We start from the raw sequence: 23,689 nt of genomic DNA, 5'->3' as shown, positions 1-23,689 counted from the left end.
CTTCTCCATGTAATAAGCAAAGCCTAACATTGCTTTCTTGATCTCAGAAGAATTTCTCAATTCTATTTTCATGTTTCCTGGTATATAATAGTTCTCATCAGTGTCAATCAGAGGTGTATATACGATCACTTGTCCTGTTTAATGTCCTTATTAGACAGAAGGCAGTTTGCAAATGGCACCAAATTGAAAAGAACAGTTAATAAGGCTGAGGGCAGAGCTACTCAAAGGGACCTGGCCAGGCTGGAAGAAGGAAGGCAGCAGCTAGACACAAGAGAGCCGCATGCAAGATAGCAAGAAAACCAACATCATCCTGGGCTGCATGAGCAGGAAGGTAGCTGGTAGATCAAAGGAAGGATTGTCCCACTGTGTTCAGTGCACTTTAGACACATATGGAACAGTTCATCTAGTTTTCAGCACCCCAGTGTATTAAAGGTCTTAATAAACCAGAGTAAGTTCACTTGAGGGTCACCAAGGTGGACAGGGCACTGGAGCACATGCCATAGGAGGAGAGGCCAAGGGAATAGGACTTTTTTAGTGTGGAGAAGAGATGGCTTCAAGATGACCTTAGAGGATCTATAAAGAGAGTTATCAAGAAGATGGATCCAGGCTGTTTGGAGTGGTGCATGGCAGGCACACAAGAGACAGCAGGCACAATCTAAAATGCAAGGACCTGAATAGCCATTAATAAAACCCATTTCACTGTGAGGCCCTTCAGGCAGTACAGCAGGTTGCATGGAGAGGTTATTCAGTCCTTCCATGTTTTCAAGACCTGATTGGTTAAAAATGTTGAGTTTGATCTCATACTAACTCTGCTTTGAGCAGGAGGTTGATCCAAAGACATCCTGTGGTCTCTTCCAACTTGCATTATTCTAGATTACTTTGATTCCAAGATAGGTATTTCCTACTAACATTTACAGACTGATTGTCTTCTGCCCAACTGTTACAGTACCCACCAGTCTTGGAAGAGCTGCATTCACATCTCCCATTTTGAGACAACAAGGTGCAAGTGGTCAGAGAGGTATGGAAAAGGCAAAGAGGAGCATTAGGGAGAAATAGGCAGAAAGTGTCAAGTCTGAGAAGAGGAGATCTTTGAAAATTGGCAGCAATGTGGAGTAGAGAAATAAGTGGGAAAATGTTAACCTAATGATCACGATTGAAAGAAAAAAATCACAACAGAAAAGAATAATTTGGGGTAAACTGACAAGGGATCAGGTGTGAAACAGACCATCTGAGACATCAGCTTTGTACAGCCTACCTCTGTGGGCCAGTGGAATGCCAGAAATTTCAGGCTTAGAATATGCTTGTCTCGGTTTCTAAAGAGACAAGTTGTGGTACTGTTCTCCTTCCTCTGACACTGAGCATTGGTAATAGCAGTTTCCAATTGCTTTTTGAGATCTTCTTGGAACTACAGTGGTAATCATGTGGCAAAAGGGCTGCACCTGAACTGAGCCTGCCCAACAGCAGCATGTGAAAACTAATACTAGCAGACCTGGTTAAAAGAGCATGTCAAACTTAAAGGCCAGCCAACCCTATGATTTGTATCAAAAATAGTTTTAGATCCTGCCTTTCTTCCTTCAGAGCTGGTATTCCTCCATCAGGTTTTCTCCTGCAGGTGGCTTTTCACACTGCCTTAACTTACTTGTAAAATAGTCTCTACTTTCTGGTTGCTTTGTGAAGAGCAATCGGGTCAAGGCCATCTGACCATACAGAGCTGATTCTTGGAATGTGTGTATTTGGAAGAGGGGAAATTTGGGTAAGAGAGAAATTTTGAAGCTGGCCAAAAGAATGGCAAGATAGAATGCGTACAGGGGAACTGCAGAGTAACGTGCAACACTATTTTCCATTGTTTTCCATCTGCCTGTTACATTTTTAAAGCTTACAACCATTGCACTGGGAAGTATGCTTTGAAGATTTCTTAAATTTTTCCTGATGTGTTCTTTGAACAGGGCGACAAGGACTTCCCTCCAGCTGCAGCTCAGGTGGCTCACCAGAAACCACATCCTTCTGTGGAAAAGCTTCCTCACCCACAGCATGTCAAACAGCACATCCACCAGCCTCGCAAATGAGCTCTCCATCAAAATCTTGGTCAAACTGCCATCAGTGACTAAGTTTTGAAGAGAGGATGAAAATCCTTTAGGAGTCATGCTGTCAATAAAACTGATCTCTAAAATAATATCTGATTTCTTTAATTGTCAAAGGTTAATAAGAATGAAGACATTGTTCAGTTGCTATCCCAGGTGAAGAATTGTCTTTTAAGTGTTTGCTGATCAGGGGTGGATTGCTTAATAAGATTTTCTTATTTCCAAGAAAAATTTTAGTACAAATGGTATGATTTATGAGCTTAAACAGTGTACTTTTAGTTGTGGCATCGCAATAGCAGATAGCTAATGTAGCTTTTATGTTAAGCTGGTAAGGAGGAATAGCCCTTTAGCACTGCTACCTTTACTATCTGGAAGGGGTTTGTTGTGTGCATTGAGATAGAAATCAGAGGTTGTCTTGATTACATAGCACCCTTGCAGCCTTCAGTATCCTACAGTGTTAAATCCTAGTGCCAGTGCTCTCTAATTTCAACTAGTGAGGTGATAAAGAACGCCAAAACATTTTCAAGTGGGCCAAAATCCAGCAGAATCTTCTTGACACTCCTTCACACTCACACAGACTTGCTGTGGTTCTTCCATTTGAAAGTCTGTGGGTATGGAGAAGGGAAGCAAGTCAGAATACGAGAGCACTGCTGCTGTCGGCAGATCTCAGGAGTCTCACTAGGGACTATTTTTTTTAATGTGGTGATAATTTCATGGTTCAAATAACAAGCTGAAGAGGATCAGGACCCTCCAGAATTGAACTTAAAATGAACTGTCCAAAAACATGGTTTGGGTTTGTTTTTGTTTTTGTTTTTTTTTAACTTACAGTTTGAGATATTAAGAGATACCATTAGTTAATGTGTTTGTCTTCATGACATAGCCTGTGTTGCACACCTTATTTTTTCCTAGTCATATTATTATGAATAAGGACAGTAATGACACAAGGGATAAAATGTTACTTTTCAAGTAGAGCAATCAGATTTGTTTTGGCCACAATTAAATCATCTGATTGCACAGTTCAAAAATCACTTAGGTCTGTTTTCTTTCTGCAACTCATCTCTCTGAATCCCTGAAAAAAATATTTCTTGAGCAATCCACCTATTTTTTTTAAAGTATGCTTCTGTTTTTAACCAACTATAAATACAGTAGAGCCTTTAGTACCCTCCAGGTTTATAAAACTAACATCAAAAAAAGTGAGTACTAGAGCTAGTGCTGCAAACACTCGCCTGGCAAGTTAATGAAAGTTTGGGGTCAGTTGGAGCTTTGCTAGTTCATTCTGTTCAAGCAGTGTAGAAGACCAGTGAGGAGAGTTTTAAAAATATTACTTGTTTTTAATATCTGAAGATTAAGAAATTATTCTTGGAGTAGCTGATTTAAAACAGCAGGGGAAAAATCACATGAAACATGGCCCATTTCACAACTGGAATAACAGCTTACTTTGTGTAGATGAGAGGGTCTTGGTGTTTTCATCTTTTCGTAGGCTTGAAATGGAAAGAATGTTTTGCAAAGAATATGCATGGATATATTTATTCTACACCAAAGAAAGGATGTACAATCTGTATATGGAGTGCTTATTTTTGGTTTAATCAGATAACCATACTTGCCTTAAGGAACAAGTGTTGTTTGTAAGAATTATTCTGTATTAGAATATGCACAATTTTTAACATATTCTGATGGGTATGTCCAAGGCCTTGTTCATAGCCACTGGTGAGTGTAGAAGTGATTCACACATGAGTAACTCTTCCATAAAGGTAGTATTGTTGAGCCTTGTGAAATATCTGTACAGGGTAATTCACTGGCAGAAATGTGTGCAGTCAGGAAAGGGGCATCTCATTGCTTGTGCATCCAGTAGCTGCCAGTGTGCTGCATCAGCAGCTAAGCAGATAATTGCAGTTGCTTTGTACTGGTAGCTGCTGGCTTGTAAGCTAGATAGATAGAATCCAGCTCTCCCAGTCTTCTGCCTCCATTTCAAATAGTGTCTAGACTTCAGCTGTAGTCAATGGTTATGTAGTCAGTGGAGTTTAACTATGGCATCTTTGAGCAGATGTCTTTCAAGATGAGCTGGATCACTCTCAGCTCCACTGACTGCAACAGAAAACTGCAGTACCTCATTGTAGAAGCACAGTTACTTGGGGGTGGGTAGCTCTACTCTGTGTCCAGTAACAGCTTGTAGGAATGCTTCTGAAAGCAACATGACATTTGCATTCTGATACTAAAAATTAGGAACATGGATGCTTTTGAATTATTAATTACTGCTCCTGGTTGTTAATGTAATATATATATACAGCATACACCTGAACTTTGTCTGTGATTAGTTAGATGGATATATAAGTTTGTACAAGGGAGTGTAACTCTCAACATAGCTTTAGTGGCTTTCAAAGTCAAGGAATTGTTATATGGTTAGAAATGGTCTCTGTATGAAAATATATTATATCTTGGTGGGAGGTATCCATGTTTGTACATAGTTGTCCTTACCAAAGCATTAACTTGCCCAAAGTAAAGAATCATAAGTAGGGGTCTGGTTTCCTTATGATGGCTTATTGATACTTCTAAAGTATGTTACAATAACATACAGATGCAGGAGATGCTCAGATGTTACCTTGAAATGATTGACAAACAAATTTTCTGTAATTGTCAATGTAGAGATAATGCAACAATAAAGCATAAAGTTGTATAGTGTGCTCCTTTTTTTCTGTAAACACTGTGAATCAGTAGGTTTGGGTTTGGGGTGTTTATGGGATTTTATTACAGAATACTGCATGACTAATCAACATTTTATAAATGGTAAGGTTTATTAGGAAGTTTTACGGGCTGTTTGTATAGTGGAAAGGCTGTTTGGATAGTCCAATCTCATTTAAAATTAAAACTAGATGTTACCAGCTAAAATGGGGTTTGCTGTTTTCCACTATGAGATTGGAGATCCTCAGTCTTTGAGAAGCTGTAGAATCTAAGCCTGATAATAAATCAGTATGGTGAAGGAAATTAAACTTAACATTTTCTGTTGCTGTTCTAGTTAGAGCTTTTCTTTTAGGAGAAGAAAAGGCGTCAAACTTCTCACAGAACCACAGTTAACATTGCATAGTGCTTGCCAAAACACCTGTAATTCACAGAAGAGTAAGGAGAAATGGCCACCGTGCTTCTGGAAGCTTTCTGATACTTTGAGCAGCCTATATTTAGTGTGTACATAATGACAACAAATACATGTGATACAGTGCAGGTAGAATAGGTTTACTGCTTAGGGACTATTGCAGTTTTACATCCTTAAACTCTGCACTCACATGATGTACTACCTTTTTTTTACAATTACTTCTGTTATTAAAATTTGGTGAAAACACGTGTACATGGTATCTGGTATGTTGCTGATTAAGTTCTCCATCATTATGCCAAGTTCCATGGCCCTGCTACCAGCAGTATTGCATATATAATTAGTAATTTGAAATTGTTTCTAGCTTCAACAGTTTACCCTTGTGTCAGTGGATGTCTTGAAACTTCAGTATTGTACTTTCATCCCAGGCAGTGTGATCATCACATACTCCTGGCTGTTTAACGAAAATATTCACAGCAATCTGTTTCATACCCAAGGTGAAGAGGATGGACTGGAGATGCATTTTTGCCCCTTCTGAATAACTTTATTCTTCATGGGGCAGGGAGGTGTGAGGTTTATAAGCCACTTCTTATGTCCACTTCAGATTTGGGTATATCAAGTTTAAAATGAGATTTAAGTGAAGGCAAATGCCTTTAACTATAGGATTAAGATACGTTAACTGCATTTTACTAAATGTGAGGATGGCAGTAAGAGTACAATTACTTTTACAGCAGGATGAGATGTTGCCAGTCAGATGCTGCATGGATGTAAAGAATTAAGACAAATCTCTGGTTTAATTGAATTTATTTGCTCACAAACCTCCTCTCTCACAAAATAAAGACAATTAAATATATGGATTGTGTTTTGCAAAGCATTCCATGAAGGAAGAAGTAATTTCTGTTGCAAAGACTGTTTCACTTCCTTTCAGGATGTTGACCAGAGTTAAGAAAAAGCATGCAATGCCTTTTTCTGAGAATGCAATTTCTTTCTGCTTGGGGCTGATGAGCATGCGTGGATGCTGATGATTTTTCGCAAAACACAGATACTAAAGCCATTGGAAGCATAGATCTTGCAGGTGACCTTGAAAGAAGCCCTGTAATAGAATCTCTGCTGCCCAGCTTGCTTTGAAGGTATTTTTAGAAAACATGACTGGCTGGCATACTGTAGGTTTAGGAAAAAAAAGAAAACCATTTGTAATCCACAGTGATTTTAAGAATTACAGAATTTGTTTGGCTGTTAACTGGCTGTGAGCTCTTTATGGCCAACAGCAAGGGCACACGTATTACTTCTGGTGTATTTTCATACTGTTGCGAATAAAGCTGGTCACATTTTTCAGCCAGCATCAGGTTATGAAAGTATCTAACTTCTTACAAGTCATCTCAGGTGTCAATAGATGTCTGATACCATGTTGAGAAGGATAATGGCATCACTTTCTTACGGAGAAGTGGAGAAGTGAGTGCACTGGTGAGCACAGCAGCCTGGCTTCCCTCTTAAACCAGAAGTGCCTCTGGAAATACAGAACAGCAGATTCAGTTAAACTGAAAAGCAAAAGTTAGCTACTAATCTCTGCATGCTTTCAGCAGCTGAAAGTATTTTGTTCTATTTCAGACACGACTGAAACCCCAGGTATGTTCACTGCCTTTCTGAATAAAAGTGCACCAGTGTTTGGGTCTGACGGAAGAGAGAAGAGAGGTATCACAGAATCACGGAATGGTAGTGGTTGGAATGGACCTCTGGAGATCATGTAGTCTGACCCCCTCTGCTAAAGCAGGTTCACCTAAATCAGGTTGCACATGAATGTGTCCATATAGGCATCCAGTTGTTCCTTGTTTTACCACTTCCACGTGAACCTACTGTATGTATCTGAAAACTTTGCTTGGTGTTGGCTTTTTTGAGTATCTGAAGTCTAGTACACCTAATCTGAGGCCTCAGTTTTGAAGTGATGTATCACTCTGCAGTGAGGGTGAATTCCTGCTAAGAGACTCTTAGTGCTGATTACAGTCAATGAGAAAAGGGAGAGCCCACAGAAGTGGTTCATGAGGGAAGGATGTGAGTCTTCAGCTGCCATGGAAGACCCAGAAGGTGAGAGAGTGGTGAGGGCAGTAGTCCTGAGCTAGCAGGACAGAGCGGACATGGACCTGTTCTTTTCACCTCCCTCTGTTCTGACATCTGTTATCTGAAGTAAAATAGAAGTATGGGCTGAGTGGAGCTCTGGTTCTCCACACTAAGCTGCTGCTTCTAACAGGTCTGTCCCTAGCAGCAGTTTTTAACAAGGTAGTGCTAAATGTCTTATAGCTTTCTCTCTTGAAGACCAGCAGACTGGGGCACATGCTGGTGGAATATTGCACACTTAAATCTGCAGCAAATGGGAGCTGTTACTAAAGCAGAAAACCATCAAGCATTAAACTGGAACAGCAAGTGAATCAGCACAGAAGAGGATTCAGTTGTGCTCTGTAAAACTGGTTAGAATATGAGAGAAAAGAAACAGCTATCATTTCAGAACTGGATACTGAACATTTCTTATACTGCTCAGTGACCTCAATTTTCACTACCTAATTATATACTGAAAGTACAATTAATTGATTTGTAAATCTACATGTCCTTGAATCTTTTTGTAAGGGAGAGAGACCTTTGGATGAGGAAAATCTGCAAATGCAAATATATTTTAACAAAGTTCAAAATCATTTAACCTATGAAGTTTAGCATAAAGAAATAAATATGAGCTGTCTTTGCTGCAAAAGCCAACACTGGGTGTATGGGCATATAGAATGTGGAATTGAGACATTGTAGTTGAACAGAGACCTAATTAATATTTGCGTGTGTGTGTGTACCTACAGAGAAATTTGAAATTTTAGAAACTAAAATTGTGGGAACCCAAGGGAGTATCTAACAGGATGTTTAGCTGGGCTTCCTGTCTATGTGGGAGCCCCAGAGTTTGGTAAGTGATGAGACATTTTGTTGTACCTCGAATCGTGTGAGAAGGAGGGGACTAAAGATAAGGAAATGCTGTATCTTTGAAGCGGATGAGAAAGGCAATTGGGGAGAAAACCACTTGTTAAAATAGAGATAAAATAGTGGGCTTAAGGGGGATAGGCTGTGGGAAAGTGAATTATACCATGCACAAACTCCTCAATAAATAGCCACTGGCTCAGCAGATCTGGCCATTTTTGGTCCAGCTGGGACAGTGGTCACCTCCTTGCAGACTGATCTGTCAGTTGGTATTTTAGCTCAGCTTTGTAGGACCAGCTGGATCAGGATCACTATTTTTTCACAATTGTCACTAACAACTCCACATAAAATGTGATATTTCATTTATCCCAGAGGCATTAAACAATGTGAGATTAAATTCCTTGAAACACAGTGTTTGAGCAAACACCTTTAGCATTCTTTTTACAAGTAGCTTTTCATAGTGCTAAATTTGAGCTGCTAATAAAATAACACCCTACAATGAAAGCTGATTCCTTACTTAAACCTTGCTCTCTGGATAAAAGGTGAGTAGTGAATGCAATGTCTTTTAGGGCCAAATCTATCATCCAGAAGAGAATAAATATTAGCTTGCTACTGAGGAGACAATTGTAACAGCTAGAGGAGCCTGGAATGAAAGGCTGAAGCCTTAAATAAGCGTTTCAACAGCTTATTATGGGAACCTTGGTTAAAGGCATAGCCTTGCTATTTTACTGCACCAAATAGAGGTATTTGCAGTGTACACACTGGAAACCTGTATGTCATATTATGAGAGCTCTACTTTTCATGCTAATAGCTGTTTTGCCACCAGCCAAATGTTGCTAAGATAAATATTTATAGCAAGTGTAGTGTGTGAGCTGACTATTTATCATGACTCATAATATTCCACTCTTCTAGGTTCATACATTTGTTTACGGACACACTATTTTTCCTGACTGTCATTGCACCCAACATGTGTCATTCCCTCACGGTCTGTGCTTTGCAACAGATAGGACTGTTCAGTGGGAGCAGGTTAAGACACAGCATCTATACCTTTAAAGGTACAGAAAATGTTACCAATGGCATCAAAGCCATTGGTAACATGAGATCTCTCTTCTGGGAGATTTAGGATTCCTACAGATGTAGGTTGGTTCAAGGCTGGTTATTTTCCTATCCTGTGCAGGCTTCCAGTCTGAATTTCAGAGAGGATTGCTACTCTGTGTACAGAGTCTCATTAACTTCAGTGATAGTCTCCCAGGAATTAAGGAAGTTCAGGTTTATGTTTCAGGTTTATTTTGCAGGACTTGAGTGTCAAACTAGGCGTTTTGTGTGAGGTAGGGACCTACAAGTGTCTCTTCTCAAATCCTGTAAGATATATCAACCTGAAATACGGTGGAAGACAAGACTTGCAGGCAGATCCTTTGCTTTATGTGAGTTGTATCTGTGGAGCTCTGCAGAGGAACATCAGTGTTAGATAACTACATCCCATCTTCAGTTTTGCTCTTGGTGGCTACTAAGCCACTTTTTTTAACATTGTTTTCTTGGCTTTTTATCTGACTCATAAAAGTGCTGTAAAGCTTCAGGGGATAAAATAAAACTTGTCATGCAAAATATGACCCAAACCCATTGTTGCATGGGCCACACAATTGCAAAAATAGGGTACTGGAATTCAACAGAATTCCTTGGAAGAAGGAGCACCTGTCTCTGCTCCTTGCTGGTATAGCAAGTTTAGAAGAAAATAAAACCAAACTACAAAATGCTTCAGAGTATATTAGCTTACTAGATAGGAAGGAGGGGAGAATCACTACTTCAACACACAGGTGTACATATACATCTTTCCATATACATGTGTAATTCAGTATTACTTGATTTTAATAACTAGGGGGAAATATCCTAATTTTGCAGTTCCTAATAAATGAGTGTGTAGTATATTTCAGCAGAAACAAACATATGCCCTAACACAGCCATTTATTTGAGGGCTAATCTGAATGCTGTATTAATTTACAAAAGCAGCCCCAGGGTTACTGCTCTGCACTTTCTCCTTTACTTATGTGTTGCTTTGCCTGTAATCCAACAAGACTGGAAAGAACTGGCAGCATATCTGCTCAGACTGGAGGTGTTATTGAAATGTTTTTAATAGTCAAAATAAAACAGGATCTTCACTCGATTTATTATCCTTTCTGTACTGAAAATACAAATCTTTCTGTGGCTGTTTGTAAGGAGTGAGATTATGGAGTGAAAAGATTGAAGGACAGCATTTCAGGAAAAAGAGATGTACCAATTACTCTGAGAAGCAATTCTAAATAGGATTAGTGACCTAGAACTGCTACTTTGAAAGGTGTCTAAATCAAGATGGCACTTTTGTGTTCATTATGGGCCACTGCATTTTGATAGCTTGTAATGAGTACTCATGGTAAAATGCTGGAGCTAATGTAAATGGAGCATATGACTTTGATAGCATTATAGTTCTGATGGGTAATATAAGCTATAAGCAATGAATATGAGCCCTGTGTATTTTCAGTTGTGTTTGCTGGCATTAATAACAATACAGCTGAAGATTTTTTTTTCTTTCCATCAACTGTGCAGTAAAAGCTCTTTGAGTGTAAAAGGAGAGGTGGATTTGTTTGTACTCTCCAAACTTAAGAGAAATGCTTCTTAAGAACAAATCTTTGATCCCAGTACAGCTTGCTGATACAGTATGCTGCTGTTGGATGAGGCATCACTTCATTGTGATCACTGCAGATTTGGGTAAGACTTTTTCTGTCTTCACAACCTTTTCCATCAGCAACATCCAGAGGGAAAAGAAATAGAGACAGTGAGAGAAATATTTTGCAAAAACATCAACTAAGGGGTAGTAGTAGTAGGGACTTGTAAATCAGACCTCTTTGATGTAGAGTCACTTAAAGACAGCAATGTATAAGATGTAGGCCTGTCCCATCTGCTGACATCTCATTTCCCAGTGCTCTCACTCTCGAGGACAGGCCATCATGCCACACTGTGGCTCAGCTCCTGTATGTGCCTGGCAAATTCACAAATCAAATTTGGTGTAGCAGCTGGTACTGTTCTGTGGTGGGCTAGGTTTCTTAGAAGTGAGAGATCCCTTCTCCAAGGAGGTGTCCAAAGGCAGTGCCTGGGAAAGCATCCAGGGGAGAAACCTCAAGCTGAACACATATCTTTTCAATCCCTAAAGCTGCCACTAAGCCTTGAGGGTCAAGTAGGCTTTTTCCACAGATTCCCTGAGGGATAGTTTGACAGGCAAACAGAATTTGGGGGAGATTTTAACAAAAGCAGCTCATCTGTTCTAACTTTGATGTTTTGAGAGTGAAATGCTACAGCCTTCTTGGAAACGTACCCCAAAAATATTGAAGTTTGTGCTGGAAGGGGCAGAAATGAGACCTCTTAAGGAAAGTGCAATTCAGAAAAGAGGTGAATGCACACAATTATACAGGCCTACATTGTCTAAGGTACTTGGAATAAGAAAATCCTGAGCATGTATTTTGTAGATGCAAAAATCGTGGCAGGAAGAAATACACAAATGAGTGTCTAGCAGTTTTCATTTGTCTGTGCCTCACTGCTGCTGACACATGGTCTCATCTCTCACACATGAGGCTATCTCAGCAAGGGGAGAAACAGTAATGCTGAAACTATGCCTTTAGCTTGCCCAGAAATCTTCCCTGGAGTTGTCTGGGTTGGGAGAGTCTGGACATGACATCAGGATAAAAAACAAATGGTTATACCAAAAAAAAAAAAAAAAAGACTTTTCAATGTTGGTTTTAAGCACCAGTAAGGCCTGACAGAGTTTATGAAGTATCAAAAAGTGGGTTTGAGTGTTCTTGACAGCCTTTATATTACAGGTGAGTCTCCCTCTGTTATTCTGTCCCAGTCAGCTATATGGATGATGCAGTGGACAGCCTTTGATCTTAGCCAGACACAGCAGGGAAGACCTGAATATAATCTCTCACCCTTCCTTATGAGAGAACAAAACATTCGTTCCACCTTCACCTTGTCAGCTGCTCACCAGCAACGGAGAGTCTCTGAATTCCCAGTTTCACTCTTTCTTGATGCTATCTTGAAAATGTGAGCAATGTAACTAGTGCATTGATATACAGATTTGCAACCTGCCTGAAGCTCTCTCTCAAGAAGAAAGCGCAACTTAATGGGATTGTTGGCTCCGAACCTTGAGGTTGGTGATCGGTGGTATCATTAAAACTGAAGCCAAAAGCAGGGTAGCCACACTCAAGGTTATATTAAAATGTCTGCCTACCAACCATAATATTTATTTTTATATTTAGTTCCATAACCTTGTATAAATCAGATGAGAAAGTGCTGCTTCCTCCAGCCTGTGACAGGGTTTGGGCTCTGCCAGCTCAGTCATCTCCAGTGATTAGCTGACTGTCTTCTGCTTCATAATTACTGATGTTCATGATTAGAGCCTAGGAAGCTTTTACAGTCCCCTCCAAACATAGAATCATGGAATGGTAGGGGCTGGAAGGCACCTCTGGAGATCATCTAGTTCACCCCAATTTCTAATGCAGGTATGCCTAGATCATGTTGCACAGGAATGCTTCCAGGTGAGTTTGGAATCTCCAGAGAAGGAGACTCCACAGCCTGTCTTATCACTTGCCTCAACTACATTTCTGGAAGAGTTTGAAGGAACTGAGACAAGCTAATGCATGAATATTTCACAACCTGTTTAAAATATCTCCTACTTTTCTACACCATTTATCAATGCATGCTCAGAGCATCATTTCAAAAGCTTTATTAACACATAATTGGTTTGGGTTTAATAAGCGACATGATTGGCATGCCTGCTCTGGCATGAGGGAGAGACCTTCAGGCCACAAGCAAAGCAAATGCTGCTTTTTTCTGCTCTTCTCTGGGCCTAGAAATCAAAAAACTATTTTGGGTGAATGCAGCCCCAAAATTGTTCAAGAAGATTTGTACCTATACATTGGTCTCTTCTCCCAGGCAACCAGCAACAGAACAAGAGGACACAGTCTCAAGCTGGAAGTTTAGGCTTGAGGTGAGGAGAAAGTTCTTCACAGAAAGAGTCATTGGCCATTGGAATGTGCTGCCCAGGGAGGTAGTAGAGACACTGTCCCTGGAGGTGTTCAAAAAGGGATTGGGCATGGCACTTGAAGCCATGGTTTAGTAGTCATGAGGTGTTGGGTTACAGGTTGAACTTGATGATCTCAGGTCTTTTCCAACTTTATTGATTCTATGATTAACATGATTTTAAAATAACTCTGGTGGGGGGTTATCACTCTTAGCTTAGAATTTGGCTTTGTTTGACCTGCTGCTGGGTTGTTGCACCACCTCTCCCTTCTTTCTTCTCCTGTCCTGGGCTCATTTAAATCCTTCAAAGTGTTGTTCCCTGATGTGTCCTCTCAGCTAGTGCAAGGCTTTCAGAAGAACTGTCCCTCCAAGGAAAGTACTCTTTTTTTTCATGGATTTTGAAGGATGATGCCTTTAATGGTATGTATCTTTACTGTGGGGGAGTGCATGAATAGTCTCACACTTAGTATTCATAAGATGTATGGGTTCAGCTACCTTCCAGCCATAAGCATCAGTTGATCTGTGTTCTGGGTATGTCTGCCTCACCATCATTTGACATCTGCTGACTACTATCAAGATTGCCCAAGGCTCCACTCTGGGTCCTGTCATCCAGACTGCCTTTACCAGCTGTAAATGATTTTATGTCATTTTCCAAAGCAAATACATGACTTGTTCTCTTTGCTTGACCAGCATAGTTTTCATTATGTGGGTTTGTTTCATATGCAACTTTGGTATTTCAGTAAATACCTAGATGGTAATGTTAGCTTTAATTTTTTTTTCTTCCCTCAGTGGTTTTTTATAGCCATACCCACCTGCAGTGATGGTTTCCTTTCTCTCATACAAACTGACGTTCTTTTTACCTTGGTCATATCCTAGCTGACAGGTGTGCAACACATCTCTTCACAATAGCCTCATTTTCTTGCTTTTTCAGTTTAATTAATTATTGCCCTGAGGAAATGCCACTCAATCCCCCAAAAGAAGAAGGATGACCGTGGTAATCGTTGCTGTGTCCTGGAATGATGGGCTTAGGAGACAAAAAGCCATAGCTTGCCTAGCATGTTTGTAGATTTTGCAGACCATGCTTACAGATATTCTGTGGGGTTTGTTTCTTCTACAGGTAGACACACCCTGAAGCTGAGACTTTTTTCAGTGACTAAAAATAACTACAGTTACGGATATGTTCTGCTGCTGGCAACTGAAGAGCATACCTGGAGATAAAGAAGGAACTGAGGTCTCTAAGCAGGCCCCAAGCTTAGTGTCTGGGAGGTTGGCTGTTTGTCTGGGGTACCCAGTTAAATCCCATGGCCAGAGTCTGTACAAGCTGTGTTTTGTAGGAGGTGGCCTTGGGAAGACCTGCAGATAGAGAATCACCATAATCCAGCCTGGATGCCACAAATGCATGGATAAATATTTCATCTTTTGCATCTGACTGTTTTCAGACACACTTCGTTCCTAAACTAGGGCCGTTATCCTCAAAAGACATCCTTGAATTAAAGATTAAACCAATGTTTTACTTAATGGAAAGAGAGCAGTTCTCTGTTGATCATGGTGATGATGTGCTTCTTCCCCAGCATTCCATGCACGGGTTTAAAGGTTCCCAAATCCAAACAATAGAGTATGGTGCTGGGGACTGTGCAAGGGGAAGGGTCTCTGGTACTTGAAAGCCATGTTAATGAGTGAGAGTGGTAGTTAGACAAAGGGGAGCATGAGGCACTGAACTGCTCCAGGAGATGTCATGGATTCTGCTTTGCATGACAGAGTTCATCAACAACGAGCTATAGAAGGGAAACAAGTACCTTACCTTCCTGTTGGAAAAAAAGAAAGCTGCAAGGAAACCAGAATGGGTCAGCAGAAAGCTCAGGTCAGAGCCTTCCCCCACGTGGCAGGACAGCATTCCCATTGAAAACAGTTTAGTTAAACTACCTTAACTCTCCGTGTGGAAACTGATTTCAGTACAAACTATTTATATCACTTGAATCTCCATTTTGTTCTGACTGATTAAGTAAATACTAGCCTGACTAAAACCAACCCAAGAGAGTCTTTGAACATTTTTTCAGCTTTCCAGTTAAACCAGTTCAACTGGGGTTTTTTTGGGGGGTTATTTTTAAATACAGAAGACATCTCCATGATACTTGGTTATTTCTTCTTTGGACATCTTACATGCAATTTAAGTCCAGCACTTTATCTTTGGCTTTCTCAGAGCACAGTAGCTTAGTCAGTCACAGAAACCCTAAGACAATTCTGGGTATTTAATGTTCATAAATGGACAACTTGTTGAGCAAGTGATTAGCCAAGAACACAGAGAACCCAGTTTTAGCATACAACCAAAACTACTGCCTATCAATCACTGTGACTGCGATGGCCACTGTCATACAGCAAAGCCTAGTTCCTGGGGCTCAGCCACTTGGTGGCTGACAAGAGTTTCTTCTAGCACGGGTCAGGTGCAGACTCAGGGGTGCTGGTGCAGAAAATCCTATGTAAGCCTAAAAAGGCTCTTACAGAAGGCTGCTTTGTAGTGCCTGGGAAACCACAGGTGAACACTTTTCCTTGTGCCCATGGACATAAAAATAGGCTAACACAATCAATCATACAAAGGATAAAGCCCACAGTCTTCACAAACCACGTGGTAAAAAGTGATCATGTGAAACATCCACAAAGTATTTTTGTAACTGAGTACATTAGTCAAATTTGAGTTTGCTAAACAAGTTTTTGACAGCAAAACAACATAAAAGTAGTTTATACACCTGGTCTGTTCAGTTCTATTGCTCATCAAACAAATGTTTTCTTTCACTTGTAGCAATACACTTCAGGAGGCTGTGACTTCATCTTTTAGAAAAGGATACCAGGTGGTTAAAGACCACATATTCCTTGCACAGAAACTGGGTAAATCCTGAGCGACTGCTATTCCACTACACTTCCCTGGGAAAGCAGCCATAATAATACAGCATGTCTGCTTTCAATACAACATTCATATACTCTTTTGAAACACTATTTAATCTTGTTTTGGAACAGAAATTTTAGTGGGGCCATTACTTAATGCCATCACTTATTAATTTGTGTCACATTAACACTGTACACAATAATGCAGATCATCCCCATGCTGCCAGCTTCTGCACAAAAGCTGGCTTCAGTATAATGGCAATAAGCACGAGGAAATCATAGTTCATGTTGCTGAATGAAGCTGGAAAGTAAATATTTTATCACCTTTGTCAGTAGAAGGCTGTGTAGAGAGACTCAGAAAGCACCTTTGCTGCTTAGTGCTGCCCTGAGCAGATTTCAGTTACTATGGCACCAAAAATAAAACTGCCATAGGCATGCACACATGTGTCTGCACACAGAGATGTTTGAGCAGTTCTTGTGCTCCTTTCTTGATCCACATCTACATGAGTTCACTGCTCCATCAGTGCTTTATGAGAAATCACTGGATGCACCCAGGATGGCTCCTGCAAGCATGGATTTTGCACATCTGCCTCTGGAGGTTTTCGGTTTGTTTTTTTAATTGTTTGAGAGGAATGGATTGAACAAAGTAGTAAAGTACCATTCATGTGGGAAGGGCTACAATGTAAAGGGGAAAAGGAACCACCTGAACCCATTTTCCCAGATACTTCCTTCTTCCCAAGCCTGGACTGAAACAGTAGCATTTGTTCCACAAACCTCTGCAGTTTTATCACCATGAAAGAATGCTATGCACATTGTAAATTCAAATGCATCAAGAGGAGTGCCAGATTTAAACCTAACTAGGCAAAAGTGAGATGCATAATAACGTTAATTACCTGATGAAGTACAGTTTTTCATTGAACCCCCTGCCTCTTCCCATGCAAGTGTTGTGTAGGGTTTCCTCTTTGTGGCCTCCCTATTATACCCTGAATGATTTGTTCCTCTTACAGAACAATTATCTGATGCTAGCTTTCGTAGAAATGGTCATCATTAGCACATTTGAGTGGTTCACATGATCACTGGGAGGTAAAAGGCTTTTTGTATTTTTAACATTTCTAAACATATGAATATAGGTGTTTTATATATAGCATCTATTACTTTAGACATGAGTGACATACATGTCTTACTATATTACCAGTAGGTAATTTTGGTTATGGTTTAACTTAATATCATGTATAATTAATATAACTTAACTATACAGAGTTTTTAATAGGTAGAGAACTGATTTGGGGAATCCAATGTGTCAAATTTGGGACGTTCTTAATCAGTGTATTTAACATTGTAAAACACATCTTGGTCTAAGCTCTGGCTGACAGAGTTTTTCCTTCTCGGTGGTCAGCAGCTCCACAGCCAAAGCAAAAGAAGTCCTAAGTTTATGAGGTATTCAGCTGTACAGAGGAATTCTACAGGCAGAAGAAAATTCCTGTTCCCCAAAGCAGGACAAATTGCTACTTTTCACTTGCCATGTGGCATTCTTCAGGTGTCCTTTGTAACGCTGTGATCACCTGTAATACTTTTGAAGGTATCTATGAATATATTATCTTTTTTTGCTTACTTGAATTACTTGAGAGTGGTGGTCAGAAACACTTCAAACACTGTACCTATGAATACAATTTCCCGGTCTTGTTCCTTGGTGGACTTCTCAAACTGGCTTGCCCTGGAAATAATCCCCCTTGACCTTCTGCAAGCAGAGAAGGTGGTGTGAGAGACATGGCACCTTGGGGTGATGAGCACATCTTTTTTGTTGTTTTCTTTTTCTTTTTTTCATTTGGGTTGCAAGGAGATCCTAAAGAAAGAGTGTCTCCAGCATCATCAGATAGAAAACTTTAGCAGTTCCCAAAGGGCTTCCAGTCAAACTGGGCTGACATAGGACTATCCCTGTGTGAGTTAGTTATAAATTTGAAGAATTTTATTTCTAAGGAAGCCTTTTGCCTCACAGCATATTTGAAACTCTCATTTGTGTTTACCACCCTGGAAATGATCTCATGGCCTCCCTATTAATGGGGAGGGGCAATCTTAGTCTTACTTAAGGACTATGTCCATCTTGAAATCAATTGCTTGAAGTTCCCTGTTCTGAACGAGCATACCTCAGATTTTCAGTTTGATCTGTGTGTATCCTAAAATCATAGAATTGTTAGGGTTGGAAGGGACCTTAAGGATCATCTATTTCCAACCCCCCTGCCATGGGCAAGGACCTCTCACACTAGATCAGGTTGTCCAGAGCCACATCCAGCCAGCCCTAAAGTCCTCCATGGATGGGGCTTCCGCCACCTCCCTAAGCAACCCATTCCAGTGTCTCACCAGCTAGCCACTACTCTGCAGGCTGCCTCTGGTCTTCAGCTCCTCCAGACAGCATTATTTCTCCAAAAGGCCAATCATGGGGCCTTGAACATACTTAGCACAGGTGCACAGGGAAAGGCCTGAATGATGCTGTGTTATTGGTTACTATTTTGATTTTGTATACATCTTAATTCATAATGTACCGGTAGACAAGCTGCTTTACAGAGAAGATCTCTGGTCAGCTGTCTATTTTCAAGATGCTATTGGAGGCGTTTTCCCCAACCTTGGATCAAATCTTTCACAACTCTGTCCAAAGTCCCTGCTGAGAAAAAAGCTTCAGAAGAGAATGCTGAGAAACTGGCTTTCCCAGTCATTTCGAGCAAGCAAGTTAAACACCTTTACACACTTTACTGAACACAGGTAACTTGCTAAAAATGGAGGAGACACTGAAGAAGGTTCATCTTGAATCCCTTTCAACTAATAGGCTCCTTAGCAGACCAGAGAAAGCCTTTATGGCTGCAATTAACTCTCATCTACACAATAATCAGGAAAAAAACTGAGAAAAGGCAAATCTTATTTCAATTCAGAGACACACCACAGACATTGACTCGTTTTCTTTCTCCCTGACTGCCTCTATTACCTCTCGTCTGCTTTCCCAGGAATTCTCTCTGCCCACTGTTATCTCTGACAATGTTAGCTTAACAGTTTTTTAATGACTTGGAATGTAAGTCATTGGAAGCAAAGATTTAGCTGCAAAATTTACTACACGGAGAGTTGTTGAACTGTCATTCCAGTTTTTGCTAGCCTCGGGAAGATGGCAGGCTGGCTGCTCCTCTACTCTCTGGGTGAGTAATTAGCTAAGTAATTAAGAAGTTATTTAAATTAATCAAATGACCATATGAGTTTTTAATTATACCTGTGATAATTTAAAAGGAGGGAAAATGTTGAGGATAATTCCCATTTCTTAGAAATCTTTGTGCCCTACTTTATGGATGAAGTCACTGAGCAGCCCTGTTGCTGGTGCTTGTTCAATCTTTCCAAAGAGGGCTCAAAGGAGAGGGGAGACAGACTGATTTGCAGATGGTCAGGAAAATTACAAAGTCTCTTTCCTTGGGGTTCATAAGAGATACAAGTATCTGTAAGAGAGCATCACCTCTATTTGTCACAAAGCTAGATGTTTTCTGGAGCTGCCTAACCCATGCGTGAGTTCTTCCTCACTGCTTTGGGCACAGCCTGGAGCACCAGCTGAGCCACCTGGCAGCGAACTGTCTTTGAGTGACACTGTCTCACCCCTTCCCTTCTCTGTTCCCCTTACTCTGGCTCCAGTGATTTTGTCTGACTCATTAAGTGGTCAAAGTACTAACAAAGCAAAATGCCAGATTTGCTGGGGGCAAGCAGGAATGCATGGGCAGGAGACAGGGACACAATGCCCTTTCCAGCTTGTTCCCTGCCTGTGCTCTTCAGTATCTAACCAATTTGTGGAATGTCAAGTTGTGGGGCACAATGAGCAGACCTAACAAACCCAGGCTGCATCACATGAATTACAGAAAAAGAAAGAAGGCTTCAGTTCAGACCATCAGCAAATTGGCATATCCTGCATATTGTGTTGTAATTTCAGCCACAGCTTTCAGAATTTTCCTGCTGAAATGTAATGTTTAGAAAGAAATGCCCTCAAAGGCTGCTGCATATCTGTGCACCATTTTTCTGTTCAAGGTGGTATTTTTACCAACTACTCTAGTATCTGTCCCTTTGCAGGACAGCATAAGCATTCAGGACTACTAAGTAAAAGGCATGAAGAGGCCCAGTGAGAATTTTTGTCAGTGTCTAAAAGACAGGTTTCATTGACACAGATACAGACAAACAAAAAACCCCACCCAAATGAATAATCCATAGTGACACAAGGAACCAATTATATGTAATGGTGTGTTTCCAACTGAAAAACTTGCCATGAACTTGGTTGTCTCTTCCTTGTGACACCATTGGTCTATAGAGACTAAAGCACAATATCACAGAATCACAGAATGTGAGGGGTTGGAAGGGGTTGGAAAGATCATCTAGTCCAACTCCCCTGCCAGAGCAAGATCACCTACAGTAGGTCACCCAGGAACGCATCCAGATAGGATCCGCATCCTCTCTGGGCAGCCTATTGCAGTGTTCTCTCACAGTGAAAACAGTTTTCCTTATGTTTACATGCAATATCATTATGAAGAACGTCAGGAAGTGCTTGGGATTTCAGTTTCCACCTTCACTGTATTAAATCCCTGCTGCTTACGGCAGAAGTAAGTCAGCTCATCAGACTGGGTGTTTTAGGGTGAGGGAGTGTCACAGGACAAGAGGCTCACCACCATACCAAATCCTGCAGTGTGCCAAGACAAGCAAGGGCCATGAAGGCAGACACAGCCTATGCAACACTGTCACTCACAATGCTCAGGACCATCAGTCCCACTAATGTGCCAGACTGCAGGCTGGCATCAAAAGCAGGTAGAAAACCTTCCTCTACCCTAGGCAGTGGTGTCTCCTTCCCCTCAGTAGAAGAATCCTCTTACAGCAGCACCTCTGCCTTCCCTCAGGGCTTCCCACAGCTGCCAGGAGATGCTGCCAAGGATTCACATGCCTTTTTTTTAGGAGGTAAACCGTCCTGCTTGAGTGATCTGAAGTGAAGCCAGTCTCACTTGGCATTTCATAGTTACCCAACAAAGCACAAAGCAAACCACTCTGTGTTGAAATTCAACAGAAATAAAATTCTTCTTGGTGACAACAGCTCAAGGGGGACAGACAACTGGAGGAGAGCCAGGCATCCCTCTTCCTGTGCTATTGTCCATTTGCCATGGGTTTGCAGAAGCATGTTTTGTGGCAGCTTTCCCCCCTGCAACCTTCAGATAGACAATAAAAAAAGCAAGTGAGAGGCACAGCGTTCTGGGTGAAGACTGTGATGAAGAGGAGAAGTAAGATGGCTTAGATGCAGTGAACCAGCATAGGAGAAATGTAATGGGAACTCAAAGACCTACACCTACACTTCATAATTTAGCAAGTGCAAAGCTTTACACCACTGAATAAAAATGGAGCCATGCTGTTTGTAAGGATGCAAGGGGACTGCCTGCTTGCAGAACAGCAATGTGGCTGCAGGTCATCAAAGCAACAGCTTCTCACTTGACTGAGATGGCCAGCTAAAGCCTTGCATCAGGACAAATGCAGTGTGCTTTTTTGCAGAATCAGAGAGTGGTAGGGGTTGGAAGGGACTTCTGGAGATCATCTAGGCCAACTCCCTGGCTAACACATGTTCGCCTAGATCATGTTGCACAGGAACATGTCCAGACAGGTTTTGAAAGTCTCCAGAGGAGACTCCACAACCGCTCTGTGCAGTCTCTTCTAGTGCTCTGTCACCCTCACAGTAAAGAATTTTTTCTTTATGTTTTTGGCTGAAACTTCCTGCATCCTAGTCGGTGTCCACTGCCCCTTGGCCGGTCACTGGGCACTGAAAAGAGGCTGGCCCTGTCCTCTTGATACACACCCTTTGTATATTTATAAGCATTGATAAAATTCCCTCTCACTCTTCTCTTCTCCAGGCTAGATAGCCCCAGGTATCTCAGCCTCTCCTCAAAACAGATGATCCAGTCCTCTAATAATTCTTGTAGTTTCCACTGGACTTTCTCTAGTAGCTCCCTGTCCTTCTTGAACTGGGGAGCCCAGAACTGGACAGAATACTCCAGATGTGGCCTCACCAAGACAGAGTAGAAGGGGAGGAGAACCTCCCTTGACTTGCTGTCCACATTCTTCTTAATACACCCCAGAATACCATCGGCTTTCTTGGCCACAAAAGCACACTGTGGTTTATAGTTAACATATTATCACCAGCACTCCCAGGTGTTTTTCTGTGTAGCTGCTTTACAGCAGGTGAATCCCTAAGCTGTACTGGTGCATGGCAGTATTCCTCCAAAGATGCAGGGCTCCACAATTTCCTTTGTTGAACTTCATTAGATTCCCCTGTGCACAACTCTCCAGCCTGTCCAGGTCTCTATGAATTACAGCACAATCTTCTGGTGTGTCAGCCACTCTTCCCAGTTTTGTATCATCAGCAAACTTGCTGAGACTACACTCTGATCCTCCATCCAGGTCATTGTTGAACAGGACCAGACTCAGTACAGCACATAGATTTTGTACTGCTGCTGGTCACAACCCTCTGAGCTCTGTCATTCTGCCAGTTCTCAATCTACCTCACTCTCCATTCATCTAAGCCTACCTATTAGGAGTCTTCCTTTTTTCCCTTTTATTCCAAGCAAAGAAAGTCACAAGGAGAGGGAGTTAATCCATGACAGCTCCTTCCAGGGAAACCAAACTGGTTTCAAATGGTGTGGATTAGCTCACTGGTGATAGTGGGTGGGCTTTTGTGATCTACTGAAAAGTGAAAGGCAGCATCCCCAAACCACTGTGAAGAAAAAGGTCACCAAACACATTTCACAGCTTATGCCTCTTTTAATGGAAATGTCACATATTTATACACATGTACACAGTAAAGTACAAAGGGTTAGAAAATGGGCTTTTTTTTCAGCCTCTAATTCTAACATAATGTATGTTAATCCCTGAGAGCACCTGTCCTCTGCAAGCATATGTCCTCTGAAGTGACCTGCAGCACAGGTTGCTGTTCAGATACTGAATCTGAATGCTAAATCTTCACTACGATGGGTTGGCAGTAAACAAAAATTAACAGTTAAGTCATTCAATCCAGTGTTCCAATTCCAAATCCATGCTGTTATCCTAGACACAGACAGCTAAAGTCTTCCCAAAGAAATGAGTTCATTCTTATCCATTATAAAATGGTTACATATGGAGAGCACAGCACTGATGCACATAGAGAATAAAATCCTCTTTATATTCATGAGGCTGGAGAGGTCTATTAGCATATTCTTCCACCTCTGACTTGGGAAGCTATACCTGCCAATGCAGTCTAGCCAGCACAGATACTCCAGCAAGAGGCATAAAGAGCAAACTGCATGGAAAAATCCTTGTTTCACACATCTGCTATAACCTCTGTCAATCCCTGACCCCACAGACTCTAGCTAGCAATACCAATCTGGGTACTAGTCTTCAATCAATTGAATTTATTTCTCCCATCACACATAGTTTCTTTACAAGTTCAGTGAGACTGTGGCCAGTCTTTGTACTGTGGGAGTAGAGGATGGGAAAGTTTTTCATCTTACTGACTGAAGGGAGAAGCAGGTGACAGCAACAGCAGGATCTGCCTGGGCTCCAGCAGAACAAGACCATCAGGACACTGCACAGCTCATTTCATTTCAGATGGGTGCAAAGC

General features: G+C 41.2%; 1 protein-coding gene across 1 annotated transcript in view; it reads left to right on the top strand.

Moving 5' to 3' along the window:
• Positions 1-2,884, top strand: part of DAP (death associated protein) — a 52,494-nt gene extending 49,610 nt beyond the window's left edge. Inside the window, exon 4 of the mRNA XM_054164171.1 lies at positions 1,947-2,884. Within this exon, the coding sequence (XP_054020146.1) occupies positions 1,947-2,066 (120 nt within the window). The 3' untranslated portion in view covers positions 2,067-2,884. The remainder of the gene's footprint in view (positions 1-1,946) is intronic.
• Positions 2,885-23,689: the final 20,805 nt, after the last annotated feature.

This window comes from Dryobates pubescens, chromosome 9 (assembly GCF_014839835.1).
Source record: "Dryobates pubescens isolate bDryPub1 chromosome 9, bDryPub1.pri, whole genome shotgun sequence".
Lineage (NCBI taxonomy): Eukaryota > Metazoa > Chordata > Aves > Piciformes > Picidae > Dryobates > Dryobates pubescens.
This window is presented reverse-complemented; position numbering and strand designations above follow the sequence as displayed.